The 16332-nt window shown below is 34.7% G+C and overlaps 1 protein-coding gene across 3 annotated transcripts; it reads left to right on the top strand.

Moving 5' to 3' along the window:
* The first annotated feature begins 47 nt into the window (after positions 1-47).
* LOC132068387 (uncharacterized) lies at positions 48-15874 on the top strand. 3 transcript variants are annotated; one of them, XM_059461956.1, is made up of 11 exons: positions 51-237; positions 1919-2006; positions 3056-3349; positions 4077-4235; positions 5502-5642; positions 5738-5794; positions 6129-6267; positions 14244-14348; positions 14427-14617; positions 15215-15256; positions 15329-15874. In XM_059461956.1, the coding sequence occupies exons 1-11, from the start codon at positions 131-133 to the stop codon at positions 15491-15493; spliced, it is 1488 nt and encodes a 495-aa protein (XP_059317939.1). In that variant the 5' UTR covers positions 51-130; the 3' UTR covers positions 15494-15874. The 3 variants fall into 3 exon arrangements, with proteins under 3 accessions (XP_059317941.1, XP_059317939.1, XP_059317940.1); XM_059461957.1 differs by lacking the exon at positions 51-237 and adding an exon at positions 2413-2637; XM_059461958.1 differs by lacking the exon at positions 4077-4235 and having other exon boundaries at positions 48-237.
* Positions 15875-16332: the final 458 nt, after the last annotated feature.

Genomic DNA, 16332 nt, shown 5'->3' with positions numbered 1-16332 from the left:
AACCACATTGACTTGTTCTCGAAGAAACCAATTGAAAAAAGCACTTCACTTATAAAGAAAAAAAAAAATCCACTACAAATAAAAGCAAAAACAACAAAGAACGTGAAAGAAACAAATATTGGTGAACACAATGAATGTTGCTCTACTATTACTGCTTCAAGTTCTACTTGCGATAGCGTTACACACAAGCGCTAATGAATCCTTCGATGTGCGTCAACATTTATCAACTGTAACCAGGTCTATTTCTCTTTCTATTTCAAATTTGACATTGTTAGACATAATATAATTCTATAAATGGAATAATAAGTATTTTAATTTTTGAGCTACGTATTTCTGAGGTGAATATCAATGGATTTGAAAAAATTGACACTGTTAAAGAGAAATAAGATCCGAATATATGTGATATAATAAGTAGGTGTTTGGCCATGAAAACCAAATATATTTCACTTATATCTGGAATTGTAAAGTTGGAGTTGAAGATGGAATTGTGTTTAATTATCGTTTTTGCTGATAATATTTGGTTGTTTCAATGTACTGAAAGTGAAAAAAAAACGTGAAAACAAGGTTTTAGGTGTTTTCTAAATGGAATTTTTATATCCAAATGCTGCTTTTCAAATAAAGTGAAGAAATTTTTCCGGAAAAAAGTGAAATTTTCATGGCCAGACGGGTTATAAGTATTCTAATTTCGAGGTATGTGTGAGGTGAATCTCAGTGGAGTTTCAGAGTACAATTGTACACACTATTATCATAGCTTGTTACTCTTTTTGTCCCAATTTATGCAAAGGTGTTTGACTGGACACGGAGTTTAAAAATGATAAGAAAGATTTTTGAAATTTGTGGTCTAAAATAAGATGTTTGTGTGACCAAAATAATCTCATTAAAGTTAAAATGAGAAGTTTAAAGTCAATTTTACTACTCCCTCTGTCCCAATTTATGTGGCACACCTTTTCTTTTAGTCTGTCCCAAAAAAAAAAAATTACATTTCTATATTTAGAAACAATTTAACTTTAACTTTATGAGATGATTTATAGCTACGCAAATATCTTAAGCTTGTTTAAGACCACAAATTTCAAAAATCTTCCTTTTTTTCTTAAACTTCGTGCCTCAAATGATGCCACATAAATTGGGACGGAGGGAGTACTAAATATGGAAAGTTGTCATTCTATTTGGGACTGACTAAAAATGAAACAGTCTCACATAAATTGAGATACTTGACATGTTTTCAAGGTTATCAATGGATGTTATAGAAAGTCACTCCCCTTTGTACCAATTTTTGTGACACTTTTCACTTATCAAGAGTTAATTTGATTAATCTTCTAAGCTAAATTTGATTAGATCAACTAAATATGTTAAAATTAAAATTCAGATAATATACTAGCTTGTTACTTGACATGTTTGTAAGGTTTATCAATAGATGTTATGGAAAGTGACACGTTTCGCTTATCGAAAGTCAATTTGATTAATCTTCTAAGCTAAAATTGGATTAGATCAACTAACTATTTTGAAATTAAAATTTAGATATTCAAAAACTATAAGAGAAGTACTATAAGATACAATTTTTCTAATGTAAATATGATAAAAAATACATTTTAAAATGTTAGTTAAAGTTCACATAGTTTGAATCTCTAGAAGTGAAAAGTGTCACATAAATTGAGACCAAGGGAGTACCTTTTTGTGACCTGACTGCCTATAGAATTTAAAAGAAAAAAAAAATTATTCAACATATATGCAGTTCAAACCGATGGCAGATTCAGTGTGCTGTCTACTTATAAGATTTCAGACTGTATATTTAATTTTCGTCTATATATGAGTCATCTGTGGCCAAAAGAAAAGAACAGAGAAAAGGAGCAAATGAGGTTGGCATTTGCATTATTGAATTGGGCTTTTGATGTACTTGTTTTATTGGTTTCATGTGCAGATATGGGGTTGTGAAGGATATATCTGATGATTCCTTTGCGCCTTCCAAAAATCTAGATCAGTGTACACCTATTCATTTGAATCTTGTGGTGAGTCTTTGTTAGGTGTTTCTATTGGTATCCTTCCTTCTTGTGGCGCCAATGCAAATTGGTTTAGAAGTTTAAGTTGTACTTGTAGTATTATCCATGTTCTTTCTCTGAAAGAACTATAACAGCGAGAAAATTGTGGATGCGTGTGTGTACGGAGAATTAAAACTTCATCACCTTGTCTTTATACTCTAGGATCTGGTGCATATGTTGATAATTTCCTGACTTAACTCTATAGACTAATACAAAAGTTTAGGCTGCCACTGGAAGTCCATCTGCACCAAATCAAAAGAACCTTTCCTTTGTTTATTTATTTCTTATAACGGTACTAGACTACTTTCCAGACCAACTCGTGGCTTTGTGTGCACCTCGACTGATATACTGGGTACCTTTTACTTTCCATCAACAGGCTACTTGGTAACGTTATCCACCAAGATTTAGATAGGGAAGAATTCACCTAGTATTGCTTCTGCTGGAATGCGAGCCTCCGTTCCCAAGGTTGTCAATCTAGCTCTTCGACCGCTAGGCTACCCTCTTTGGGGTGAAACAATCAGAAAAACCTTATTCTGTTAAGCTTTGGAGGATGCTTTACAATAGGAAAGTTGCAGAGGGTATCCATATATCTAGATTGCTAGTAAGGTCATCTTATTCACCAAAGGATTCAATCTGAAGATTAATGTCATGAATTTGCAGTAGCTACTAATCTTCGACTTTTCAGAAGTTTGAACAATATGATTCTCAATTTTTGAGTCTCCCAAGTCTTGTTCTCGCTTTCCGTTTCATTCTAAATATAGGTTCAATCTTCTTGTTATCCTTGTCAATTAATAATTTGGCACTTTATGTGCTTCTCATTCCCTTTTGAACTTTTTAATGGAAAATGCATAGACATCATTTGCTTCGTAGAATTTTCACAGATGTGATTTTGAATTTTCATATGGAAATTGTGCCTGATATAAAAGGCAATATTTTGACAGGTTACTTTCGGGTAATGCTATGTTCATAAGAGATGGTTCAATTTTAATTTATCTTTATTCGTAACTTCTTATTTGTAGGCACGTCATGGAACTCGTGCTCCTACCAAGAAAAGGATAAGGGAGATAGAAGCCTTGGCTGCTCGATTAGAGGTCCTTGTACGTGATGCTAAGGAACAGAAGCAGTCTTTGGATAAAATTCCTGCTTGGTTAACGGGGTGGAGCTCTCCTTGGAAGGGAAAACTTACAGGCGGAGAGCTGATCAGTGAAGGTGAAGACGAGTTATATCATCTTGGTATCAGAGTCAGAGAACAGTTTCCCAACCTGTTTAGTGAAGAATACCACCCTGATATATATTCAATTAAGGCTACCCAGGTTGACAGATCAGTTATTTACTTTTTAAAAACTGCATTCTCATTATCATCAAATCTATTTCTCTCATTTGAGAGAGGGTGATCTTTCATTGTGGGAAATTCTCAAATCATTGCATTTAATGGGAATGGAAATTTTTTGTCAACATGATGATATAGTTAAGAAGTCTTTACTTATCAAAGGCTTAGAGTTAAGGAGGCATTAATTTTTACATAGTAAACCGGCAGGGCGAAATTCAACTTGCCCAATAGCTAAGAGGCCACTGGATTCAAACTTCTAATACTGCAGTTTTGAAAATTTTGATACTTTGACTTGTACTTTGCTTTCCTTCATTTATGAGATCTTTATTTTATGGTGGAAAGAGTGAGCACACGTTTATGACTATGTGTCCACCAAATAAACAAATAGCAAGGATATCTTGTTGAAACTTTTTGCCATCTGGTGGATGCTCAAATAAAGGTGTCAGAATGATTTTATAACAGCAATGCCTTACAGTGCTTTGAGAATTGCAGTCAAGTTCTTTGCTTACTCACCAAAGCACATGTTCATTTCTTCATTAAGTTATGCATCAAAGGATTTTGCTGCTTTAGGATTCTTTGTGATTTGCTACACCGGTTGAACTTATTAGTATTGCCTTATTCTTTATAGCTAAAACTCTTCTGATTCTGTCTCTGCTTCTTGTTTGCTCATCACTAGCCATGACTTTTGACGGTGATAGTGACATTTATAGGTTCCTCGGGCATCAGCTAGCTCCGTAGCATTTGGCATGGGGCTGTTTAGTGGAAAAGGGAAGCTTGGGCCAGGGGGTCATCGAGCTTTTGCTGTTACAAGTGAAAGCCGTGCTAGTGATATAGTTTTGAGATTTCATGATTGTTGTCAAAGCTACAAGGTATACTTGTCAAGTTTATGTATATAGTCTTTATGAAGGTGACATCAAAATTAATTTGCAGTTGGTAGTTTCTTGAGGTTTTGCTTGTTAATTGGGACTTGATTTTATGATGCGAGTACATCAAACCTGGAATCTAGTGCACTGAGCAACTCAGAATACAAAATATTTCAGCTTCTATTTTTCTGGATAATTTGATCCTGACTATCAGAGGCTCATTTTCTCAGTTGATTTTTTCTTTATTTGCTTTTTGACTTCAAAAGGAGTGAAGTTGGTAACTGCTCTATGATCAGTCCGTTTGATTTGCCATTTGTTGTTCACTGGCTATTATATAAGTTTTGCTTGTACTGGTAACCCAAATCCCAATCACCTAAACCTTAGATAAATGCAATCATCATAATCATGCATAGGCAGAGCTGACATATAGCAAGAGAGTTTAAGTTCCTTATTATTTTGCTATGCCTAGTGGCATGGTTGGAATTTCAGCACTCAAATGATTTGCAGCAGAAACTTGTTCTCTATCTTTCCACTTGACTTGATCTCTTTCCTTAACCGAGAAAGTCCCCATCTCTTTGAAATAAGCAGCACATAAATGTAAAACATACTAGAATCCCCATCATTATTTTGAGCGTACCCCCTACTAAACCTTATTTTGAACATATATATCCCCTTACTAATTCCTGTAGGATCTCCACCCCAGTTAAACTAGGCAGCGACTGAACTGAAAGGGAAGAAGTAGAAATGAAGAACTAAGGGAAACATATTTTTTTCGTGATAAATAAGAACCATGGGAAAGATAATTATGAATCCAAGAAGATCCTTATCCAGATTTTGAGCTGCTAATTGTCCAAAGTGATATGCAGAACATAGGAAATCATTGGGAGATACTTGCCCAGAATTATCTTGTCTTTGTTGAAGCGCTTAGACCTTAGGGCGTTTTACCATTTTAAAACTTGAAACAGCAAACAGCAAAAAAAAAAAAAAAAAAAAAAAAAAAAAAAAAAAAAAAAAGAGGGGGGGGGGGGGAGGGAATGGGCTGTTTCAGATGTTCAACGGGGTATTTAGTATCAAGGGTCTTGAATATTCATTATTTTCCTAAATTGCATCTCCTGTATCCAATCCTTCCTCTCCCTGCATTTTCTGTTTCTCCTGCACCTGCTTACCTGACTGTTGATTTGGATCCTTTTTATATATGCACTCTACACTCTACTGTTTGTTTGTGAGTTGAGTTAGAAAGAAAGTTTACGTGACAGTTCTTTTTGGTGGCAGGATTTTAGGAAAAGTCAAGAGCCAACTGTAAAGAAGCTCAAAGAACCCATAATAGATGAAATTACTCACGAACTAGTGAGGAGATATGGGCTTAATTTTACAAAACAGGATGTATCTTCTTTATGGTTTCTCTGCAAACAGGTTAGTATTGCAATTACTAGTGTTCCAGTGGTGCAAAACCTTTTATTTATTTAGATCTGAGTATAGTATTTGTCTTCAATTGACTACTTTGACAGGAAGCTTCACTGTTCAACATCACCAATCAAGCTTGTAGTCTATTCAACCCAGCGGAGGTATTTTAAGTTGATGCCTTTTCCGTAATTCCTCTTGGACTAATAAGAAACAAGGAAGGGGAGAGGGGTTTATATAGGTTCCTAGGTTTTGCTAGTCAATTAGTTCTGTGTTCCTGTGTTGTAAGGAGCTCTCTTTGTTTTTCTTGGGTCATAACTGGGAAAGTTGGGATGGGATGCGTGATTAAGCTTAACTTGATTGATGTTTGATTAAAAGGTAGTCGACGTTTGTTAAAAATAATTTTTCTGGTGTAAGATGTATCTCCATTCTTTCATTGGCATAGGAAGTTGAAGCCTTGTGATTTCATTCCATCCTTATTGACTAGTTATCATTTAGGTTTCTTTGTTGGAGTATGCCGATGATTTGGAGTCATTCATACTGAAGGGCTATGGTAATTCATTGAATTACCGAATGGGAGTGCCGCTACTTGAGGATGTTCTTCAATCCATGGAACAGGCAATCAAGGCTAAAGAAGGTAATGTTAATTGAAGTAGCATTATATTGTTTTCTTTTCCCGCTGGGGGCCTGCAGGGGTTTTTGGATGGTTGTTTATTATAGTCCATTGATAACTTATTTCTCTTATCTTCTTCCTCCAATGAGATTTCAGAGGAAGAGATAATTGGAAAAAAGTGAACCAACTCCTTAATCCTTGTACTCAATCAAAAAGAGTTGCTAGAGATGGATAGGAGATTATTTCTCTCCTTATCAAATAGAGGCCCAGCGGGGGAAGTATTTCTCTCCTTATTAAAGAAAGGCCGGGCCCACTTTATTATATGTTATATAGATCCCATGTAACCTGCCAACTTTATAAACTAAAAAAATTTAATAATAACATAAAAAATTAGATAAAAAAAATTATTTGAGTCTCAAAATATCGACACTGCATGAATTGGATTGGGATGAAGAGAGTGCTCCCTAGAAGACAACATTTCCTCTCGTCTCTAGAAAGCACCTTTTACATAAGACTATATGAAAATTTTCTACCTAAATAGTAAATTGTACCACCACACATGGAGATGAAAACAGTACGTAGTAAATAATCTCAGCTTTGAACGTAGGATGACAGAATATTACATGATTTCACTTTTCTTCAACTTTATTTAGCAAGTCAACCATCAAAATCAACAGCACAATGCACTAAACCGCCTGCTAAATAATTTAATCCGTTGATTCAAGAAAATTGATTAATTAAATGAAATAATCTTGCCTCTCAATTTCGAATTGTATTTGCATTTGGGATTCAAATTGATTACAATTAACCATTTGCTTAATTGTGGTTACATTTGAAATTAATTGTTATATGGTAATTGTGGCTATAATTGAAATAGCTAATTAACATAATTTTAGTCAATTAGGTTACATTTTGCAAAATTAGGCATAATCGTGTGATTTAGCAAAAGATACATCTATTTTATATGATAGATTGAAACAAATTCCTAAAGCTTGGACTGAAGGTCATACCAAGAATACAACAACAACAACAACAACCCAGTGAAATCCCACAACGTGGAGTCTGAGGAGGGTAGAGTGTACGCAGACCTTACTCCTACCAAGGTAGGACGGCTGTTTCCGAAAGTCTCGGCTCAATAGAAAGCATAAAAAGAGATTAGATAAGGTCAAGAAATTCAAAGCGATATGAAAATGAAAATAACGAAAGCGACTAAGCCATGATGAAGCAGTTTGCAAAGGCGTAGCTATCACAGCCTCACATATAAAATAAGATAATCAAAGTACAGAAAATAACAGATAGTAGCAGAAATCAAAGCACAAGAACTTATATCGCGATAATGCGACTACTAATATGAAAGGATAAACGATACTATCTACTAGCCTTCTACCCTAATCTGAGTCCTCCATACCCTCCTATCTAAGGTCATGTCCTCGGTAAGCTAGAATCGCGCCATGTCCGTCTAATCAGCTCTCCCCAATACTTCTTCGGCCTACCCCTACCTCTTCTGAAACCATCCATGGCCAACCTCTCACACCTCCGCACTGGGGCATCTGTGTCTCTCCTCTTCACATGTCCAAATCATCTCAGTCTCGCTTCTCGCATCTTGTCTTCCACCGAGGCCACTCCCACCTTGTCCCGGATAGCCTCATACCAAGAATGTTTTCTATTATTATTTTCATATAAAAGAACTTTATTAAAGCTCTCAACATAGTCCCAATAATTAAATTTAACTGGGATCTTTTGCTCAGGATGGTTATAATCCCTTTCCTTGAGAGTGCTTAATCCCCATTCAGTTGGAGAAAAACCTTTTTAATAATAATTTTTGAAAAGTTATAAACTTTTTTGCTATTAGCAGGATAAAAATGTTGAAATTCTGCCGATTCTATGGAAGAGAGAATCAACTCATAATTCATCCGGTACTTATAAGTATGAGTAGCGTATGACGCAACATCAAAATACCTCTGCATTATTTGCTAAGGTTCATCCTTCCATTGAAGGTCTTCATTTTCAAGGAGAATTATTAACTCTCTGTTTTCATTTTGATCATATGAGTCTGTGTCCTCATGGTCATCCTCAGTAAGGGCACTAGATATATCCATGGCATCTGTTGGTAATACCACAGACAACGACAACGATGATAAAGATCAGACCTGTTTAGCAGGAGAACCTCAAGGAGATATACTCCAGAAGATGTAGAATTTTTTTTGGCACAATTCAAAAGCCAGAAGGAAGAATCTTCCACCTCCGCAAAAGATAAAGGAAAAACAAAAATGAAATGATGGACGGACCCCACCACTAGAGGATGCTTTTATAAAGCATAACTTTAATAAAGAAAAGTAATTTGTCTTTTATAATCATTGTACTTTTTTTTTTTCCTTTTCTAAAGTTGTGGCCACGTTTTACTTTTATTTTTCCTTGTCGGCCACACTTGTCGGCTAATTTTATTTTGTCAGTTCTTGTATTGATCCATTATAAAAGGATCATTTAGTCAAGAAAGGAGGGGGCCTCCCAAACCCACTCGTGGGATTACATTGGGTATTTAGGATATATGTAGAGTAGTAAAGTGAGTATTAAATTGAGAAAAATTAATTGAAAATTAGAGAGAGAGAGAGAGAGAGAGAGAGAGAGAGAGAAGTTTAATCGGAGCGGATCGGCGGATCGCACGGTGAGATGATACTACAGAGGGACTTTTATAGGTCAATAACCCTGGCATGGAGGTTGTCCAACTCAGAACAAGTCCAAAAACAGCCCTAAACGCCACCTCGGCTTAGCGGGCACACCAACAGGACCACCGCCTAAATTTGAACAGTCCGCCTGGGTTATTCTCTACCTGACCTGAATACCATCTTTGGTGAATTCTAACTAATTAAATCATTTTCACCATAATACCTAGTAGTTTAGTGTGATATAGTTCAACACAAGGTTTTTAGCCTGTCATTTAGGCTAAATATGAATATGTAAATTAAAATTTAAATCAAAAATAAAAGAAAAATTACCTAATGGATGGAAGTCGTGCTCAGCAGAGACGAAGGTATAGTAAACAATGAACTTTTATTATAGAGTATTATTACAAGTAGAGAAGGAGGTCTATGAAAGCCTACTTTCTTTCTTGACTAAATGATCCTTTTATGATGGATCAATACAAGAACTGACAAAATAAAATTGGCCGACAAGGAAAAATAAAAGTAAAACGTGGCTACAACTTTAGAAAAGAAAAAGTACAATGATTACAAAAGACAAAATACTTTTCTTTATTAAAGCTATGCTTTATAAAAGCATCCTCTAGTGGTGGGGTCCGTCCATCATTTCATTTTTGTTTTTCCTCGTCTTTTGCGGAGGTGAAAGATTCTTCCTTCTGGCTTTTGAATTGTGCCAAAAAAAATTCTACATCTTCTGGAGTATCATCTCCTTGAGATTCTCTTGCTAAACAGGTCTGATCTTCATCATCATTGTCGTTGTCTGTGGTATTACCAACAGATGCCATGGATATATCTGAGGGCATTCCGATGTCCAGATTTTGCATTAAATCTTTTTTGAATTCTTCCATATGAGTTGCTATAATTTTTTCTTGGGATATAATCCCTTTTTTCATCTGGATTCTCCTAGCTATGTCTTTGGAAGGGACTGGGAATTTCCCTCTGTTGTCTGGAATTAATTGAATCCCTGTAGCTTGCTATAGTAGCTTCAATGATCTACTAATTCTTGACCAGGAATATTACCATCTACGCTTTACCGAATAAGTTTCTTCCAGAATTTTGTATAAAAAATCTTATTGAGACAAGGAAGATTTTGAGGGGTATAACCCACTTTTACTGACCATTTCATAATCCCTGGAATAGAGAATTCGATGAAGAAATACATATTAGCTATTCCATCAAAGAATGTATTATTAATTTCCAAGTCTATTATCTTGGGGGAAACTTCAACCCATTCAATATATAAACTCTTGAAGGGTTCGGGCAATATTTTGATTGTTGGACCATAATGAATCCACCATTGGCAGAACCAATTTGGTATGCCTTGTTTATAAACATTGACACATATTTTTATAAACCAAGAATGTTTTCTATTATTATTTTCATATAAAAGAACTTTATTAAAGCTCTCGACATAGTCCCAATAATTAAATTTAACTGGGATCTTTTGCTCAGAATGGATATAATCCCTTTCCTTGAAAGTGCTTAATCCCCATTCAGTTGGAGAAAAAACCCTTTTAATAATAATTTTTGAGGATAAAAATGTTGAAATTCTGCTGATCCTATGGAAGAGAAAATCAGCTCATAATTTTTTTATAAATCAAGAATGTTTTCTATTATTATTTTCATATAAGAGAACTTTATTAAAGCTCTCGACATAGTCCCAATAATTAAATTTATTGGGATCTTTTGCTCGGAATGGATATAATCCCTTTCCTTGAAAGTGCTTAATCCCCATTCATTGGAGAAAAAACCCTTTTAATAATAATTTTTGAGGATAAAAATGTTGAAATTCTGCTGATCCTATGGAAGAGAAAATCAGCTCATAATTTTTTTATAAATCAAGAATGTTTTCATAATTCATCCGATACTTATAAGTATGAGTAGCGTATGCCGCAGCATCAAAATACCTCTGCATTATTTGCCAAGGTTCATCCTTCCATTGAAGGTCTTCATTTTCAAGGAGAATTATTAACTCTCTGTTTTCATTTTGATCATATGAGTCTCTGTCCTCATGGTCATCCTCAGTATGAGCACTAGAATATGAATGTGGCATATTATCATCCTTCTTTTTGGATTTTATGAAATCCAGATATTGTTGATATGTTATGTCTTCCTTGCTCTTACGGGAAGGTCCTGTATATCGGCTATAAGCCTTTGGTTACCTATTTGGGCGAGAACAGTTCGTCTCCCTGTTCCTTTGGTTGTTCCTCTTCCTCCCCGTCCTCTATTAGAGTTGGGGCTATACTGCGGTCTCATCCTGTAGATAACATAATGATGAGAGTTATGAACTCAAATATTCTCTTGTAAGAAAATCAGGGAGACTATTATCTGACCCTTTTTTATAATGAATTTCGAAATCAAATGGCGCTAATAAAGCTTGCCATCTTGCAAACATCTGTTTAGAAACATCATGTTTACAATCTTTATTAAACATAAATTTGGCTGCTTGGCAGTCAGTTTTTATTAAAAACTTTTGATTATATAAATCACCTTGAAATTTAAGAACACATTTTACTATAGCAAGAATTTCCTTAGCCACAGTTGCATAATTTTTCTGGCTATTATTTACCAGAATAAAATTGAACCAAATACTCCTGTTTATCTTCTGGAGAATATTGTTTTAATATTCCTCCATAGCCAATATCAGAAGCATCTGTCTCAATAATTTTTTGCCAATTAGGATTAGCTAAAGTAAGACAAGGAAGGTTATTAACTTTTTTCTTGATTTTTTGAACTGCCTAGGTATAACCTTCAGTCCAAGCTTTAGGAATTTTTTTCAATCTATCATATAAAATAGATGTATCTTTTGCTAAATCTTTATAAAATGGGGAAATATAATTTAAACTTCCAAGAAATCTTTGAAGCTGAGTTTTATCAGTAATAATATCAGGAAATTTAGAAGCAAAATTCAATACTTCTATGAAGAGGAATTATTTTTCCTTTTTCAATATTGTGACCCAAAAATCTGACTTTTGTTTGAAAAAGAGACATTTTTTGTTTGGATATAACCAACCCATTTTGAATAATGATTTTCTTGAATATATCAAGATGTTTAAAATGCATTTCTATAGTATATTTGAAAATACTAGGATATCATCAATATATACGATGATAAAATTGCTATAAGGCATAAAAATATCATTCATGATGTATTTTTTAATCCAAGTGGCATATCATTCCATTCGAATTGTCCTACAGGGACATTAAAAGCAGTTTTGTATTTATCTACTTCGGCAATTTGAATTTGTCAATATCCTGATTTTAAATCAAATTTTGAAAATATAATAGCATTATGGAGTCAATCCAATAAATCATTTTTATTTGGAATAGGATATCTAATCCATTTCAAAACTCTATTAAGAGGTTTATAATTTATAACTAATCTAGGAACTCCTCGTTCCTGTTCAACATGTTTATTAACATAAAAGCAGTGCATGACCATGGAGACTTAGAAGGCCTTATGAGACCTTTTTGTAAAAGGGAAGTAATTTCCTTTTTACATAATTCCAAATATTCAGAATTCATTTGACATGTTCTTGCTTTAGTAGGGATATTTCCCTCATTGAAATTAACTTCGTATGGAAGCGTAACCACATGTTTCTTCCTATTCCAAAAAAGCATTGGGGTGTTCACTACAATTTGTAATGAAAACTGGTTCGTTATAAAATCAATTTTTTGTTATAATTTAGGATTTTGTAGAATCTCTTCAATATTTAGACTATAAATTTCTTGTTTGAGACAATTGACTTGTTGATGTTTATTCATCAACTTGTCTTTTATTTCATTTATAATTCTTGAAAAGGGTTCAGTTATAAACTGAAATTTGACTGCTTTTCCTTCAAAGGTTCCTATAATACCTTTATTATCCCATCTTTGAATAGGAAATATTTTTTGAAAAAATGGGATTCCCAAAATAATTTGGTTGGAAATGTCTTTTACCAGTACAAGACTTTCTGGTATACAAACCTTTTTTTGGCAAATATAAGCTTTTGGTAATTTAAAAGTAATTCCCATTTTTTGCCCATTAGCAGATCTAAGACTATGGGTAGTTTTATGATAATATTTCGAGGGAATTAATCCTTCTTGAATACAGTTTAAATCTGCTCCGCTGTCAACTAGAGCAGTAAATTCTTTTTTAAAATTGTAATCAATTAAAAGAGTAATTTTGATAAAAAAAACTTTTGAGAAGTAATAATCTCCAATGTTTTAAGAAATTCTCCATGCTCCCTACTACTTGTACCTTCTTCCATAGATGTATTTTCTATGGTAGTATCTTGAAGGACTGGAGTTTCAATGACTTGTTTTTCTCTACCCTCAATTCTAGAAATCCTTTCATCTAGAATAATATTATGCTTTTTGAGGGCTAAGATCTCCTTCTTGAGATTATCAATCTCTTTTTCCAAATCTTGCGTTGTGGTAGGAGTACTTATAATATTTCTCCTTTGTCAAGAAGTCTTTTAACTTCAGACATGGTGTATGGACCTGATGACTCTTGAATTTGTACGTCACCTTGAATTTCAGGTGTTTTATCGAATTTACCAATAATCTGAGACCTGAGCTCTGGATCCTTGATAATCTTTAATAGATCAACTAAGTTATTACCATCTAAGACATTGATATTCAATTCCTTGAACTGAGAAAAGATATTATAATAAAATTCATCTTCCTCTTTGTTGCCTTTACTAGTACAAGGCTGTCCTATTTGGCACTGTACACATTCCTCATCTGAATCTGAAGAAATATAACTTTCATTCTCAAGAACCCTGAGATCTTTTACTTTCATTAATCGGGGTGGATCCCACGGTGAGATGATACTGCAGAGGGATTGTTATAGGTTAATAACCCTGGCATGGAGGTTGTCCAACTAGAGATGGATGGGAGATTATTTCTCTCCTTATCAAATAGAGGCCAAGCAGGGAGATTATTTCTCTCCTTATTAAAGAAAGGCCAGGCCCACTTCATTATATGTTAAATAGATCCCATATAACCTGCCAACTTTATAAATTCTGTTCATATTCCACGACTCTATTGCCTCTGTTAGCGAGCTGTCCTTTTCAACTGCTAACTCAGTAACTAGAGGACTGTTCGATAAGAGTAGAAAGTGGAACCTTTATTATACCAATTACTTGATGTTGTTATTTGTTAGTAATGCAGAACATCCTTTATTGCTCAAGATCGTCTTTCTGAAAACCTTTTTGCCCATTCATACTTTCTAACGAAGTTAATCTTTAAAGTTAATCTTTAAATGATGGAAATCTGATATCTGGTGCTCTTTGTTTTATGTGCATTCTCCTCCTGTAGAAGGATATGCTCCCGGGAGCTATGAAAAGGCAAGACTACGTTTTGCTCATGCAGAAACTCTGCTTCCGTTTTCATGCTTGATTGGGCTCTTTCTTAAAGAATCTGGTGAGTTTTATGCAAAGGATGGTTTTATGCTCTACTACCTTCGGTTTCTTATTCAATTTTATGCACTGAATGTTTCAGAATTCGAACTAATACAAAGAGAGCAGGCGTTGCAATTTCCTCCTAAGCCTCCTAACAAGAGAAATTGGCGGGGAAGCATAGTGACCCCTTTTGCCGGAAATAACATGCTAGTCCTTTACAGCTGCGGGTCAAACAACTCAAGCAAGTACTTTGTGAAAGTGCTGCACAATGAGCGTCCCATTCCAATACCAGTAAGTTCTCTGATTACAACATCCGTTGTTCTTACTTTGGGATCATACCTGAATAATTACCGGCCTTCAAGGTTTTTCCCTGTACTTCTCATTTTCAACTTCTGGAAAAGGATTCACTGGCTGTGATGTCCATGCTTCCAACGTAAAAGAGGTTTTACCAACAGTTTTATGTTACAAATGCATGAAACTTTTCTGAAGTTGCAACTTGTTTTTGTTTGCGAACTAATCCCTGGGAAGTACACAAATCTCACCAGTATTTGCTAGTGAACAAGTTCGTGGCAGAGCCACAAGAAAGCATCGACCACATTAACTGTTATATTCCTGTTTTATATTTGCTTTTTTTTTAAAAGAATTCTGGGAGTGAATGTGAATTTCAGGCATCTTTTGCACAACTTTAATTGGGAATGATATAGGTGTCACTTGTCAAGATGCACACTTGCTAAATGTAGCAACTTGTGCCACAGGTGACTCAAATGTATTCCCTTTGAGGTCTCAAAGGATTCATCCACATCTTCTTGCTATCAATTATTTTCCTCTCAGTATTGCCTTTTTGTTCTGTTCTAAGGTTTTCATGCTTCTATTTCTTTTTGTTTATAGGGTTGCAATAACTCAGATTCTTGCCCATTTGAAGTATTTAAGGTACCACTTCTACATGATTTAATTTACTGTGACATCGACCATCTCTTACATGTCATAAATGCCTTCCTCCAGGAAAGAATAGCTGCTCCACACTTGAAACATGACTACAACGCGCTTTGCAATGTGAACTTGGAACAGAAAGAGAAGGATTCTGCCCTCAGTATGTTCTCACAAATGTTTAATTGGATTTTCTCACTGAGGAATGCTGATACACCCACCCAGAAGGTTGAGCTATAACATCTTCCAAGATTTCTTTCCTTTAAAGTTCGCCGTGACTATGATCTTGATTCAGCCAGCAACCAAGAGATACCGTGGTGTTATACAATTTCTAACGAAAGTGTGACTTGTATTTTTAAAGTTTTCTGGTGGCTGGTTTATTTAACCATAGGGTAGTAAAAAGCGAAAGACATTCAACGATGCAATTGATTCCTTTATTTTTCGCATCTGAAATCTAACTGTACCGTTAGTTCCTTGATTTCCCTTTCACCTCCCACGTTTGGAACAAAAGCAGTTTGTTTCCAACTGTCTTCACAGGTCTTAGGTTGAGACAGTTAAGCCTTTTTTCGAATCTATTAGCTTTTGCAGTAAATATTTATGATAAGGGAATACGTTTTTGTATGTTTAATGTATAGTTATGCTATTGTTTTTGCAAATTCACTGCAATCACTGTCCGTATACTGGAATGATGCTCTGAATCTGGTTGAGGCCTTGCAAAATAACTGAGGATGAGCCCGAAAATCTGCAGTTCTTTAGTTTTATGTGCGCTAAAATTTGTGTTAGGATGGATAAGCAGGCATTCCGAAGGGAGAAAAAAATTGAGAATTGCCCCATTGCTCCTTTCAATAAGCAAAGTGTTTATAATCGAAACTTAGTGTCATAAATTGCTTATTGGTGGATTTCGTTCACGTCTTTTACTATTTTATCTCTAATATTTTCATGTAATCCCGAAATTTCTTCTCATAATGAAACCTCTAACACAAACAACAAACCTCTCTCTCTCCATTTCATTTCCACTATTCGTCCACCTTTTAAAAGTACTAAAAAACTGTATATTTGTAAGTTAGCTATAAGGACAT

The sequence above is a fragment of the Lycium ferocissimum genome, chromosome 8, assembly GCF_029784015.1.
Source record: "Lycium ferocissimum isolate CSIRO_LF1 chromosome 8, AGI_CSIRO_Lferr_CH_V1, whole genome shotgun sequence".
Lineage (NCBI taxonomy): Eukaryota > Viridiplantae > Streptophyta > Magnoliopsida > Solanales > Solanaceae > Lycium > Lycium ferocissimum.
The sequence above is the reverse complement of the archived record's forward strand: the minus strand, read 5'-3'. Positions and strand labels throughout refer to the sequence as shown.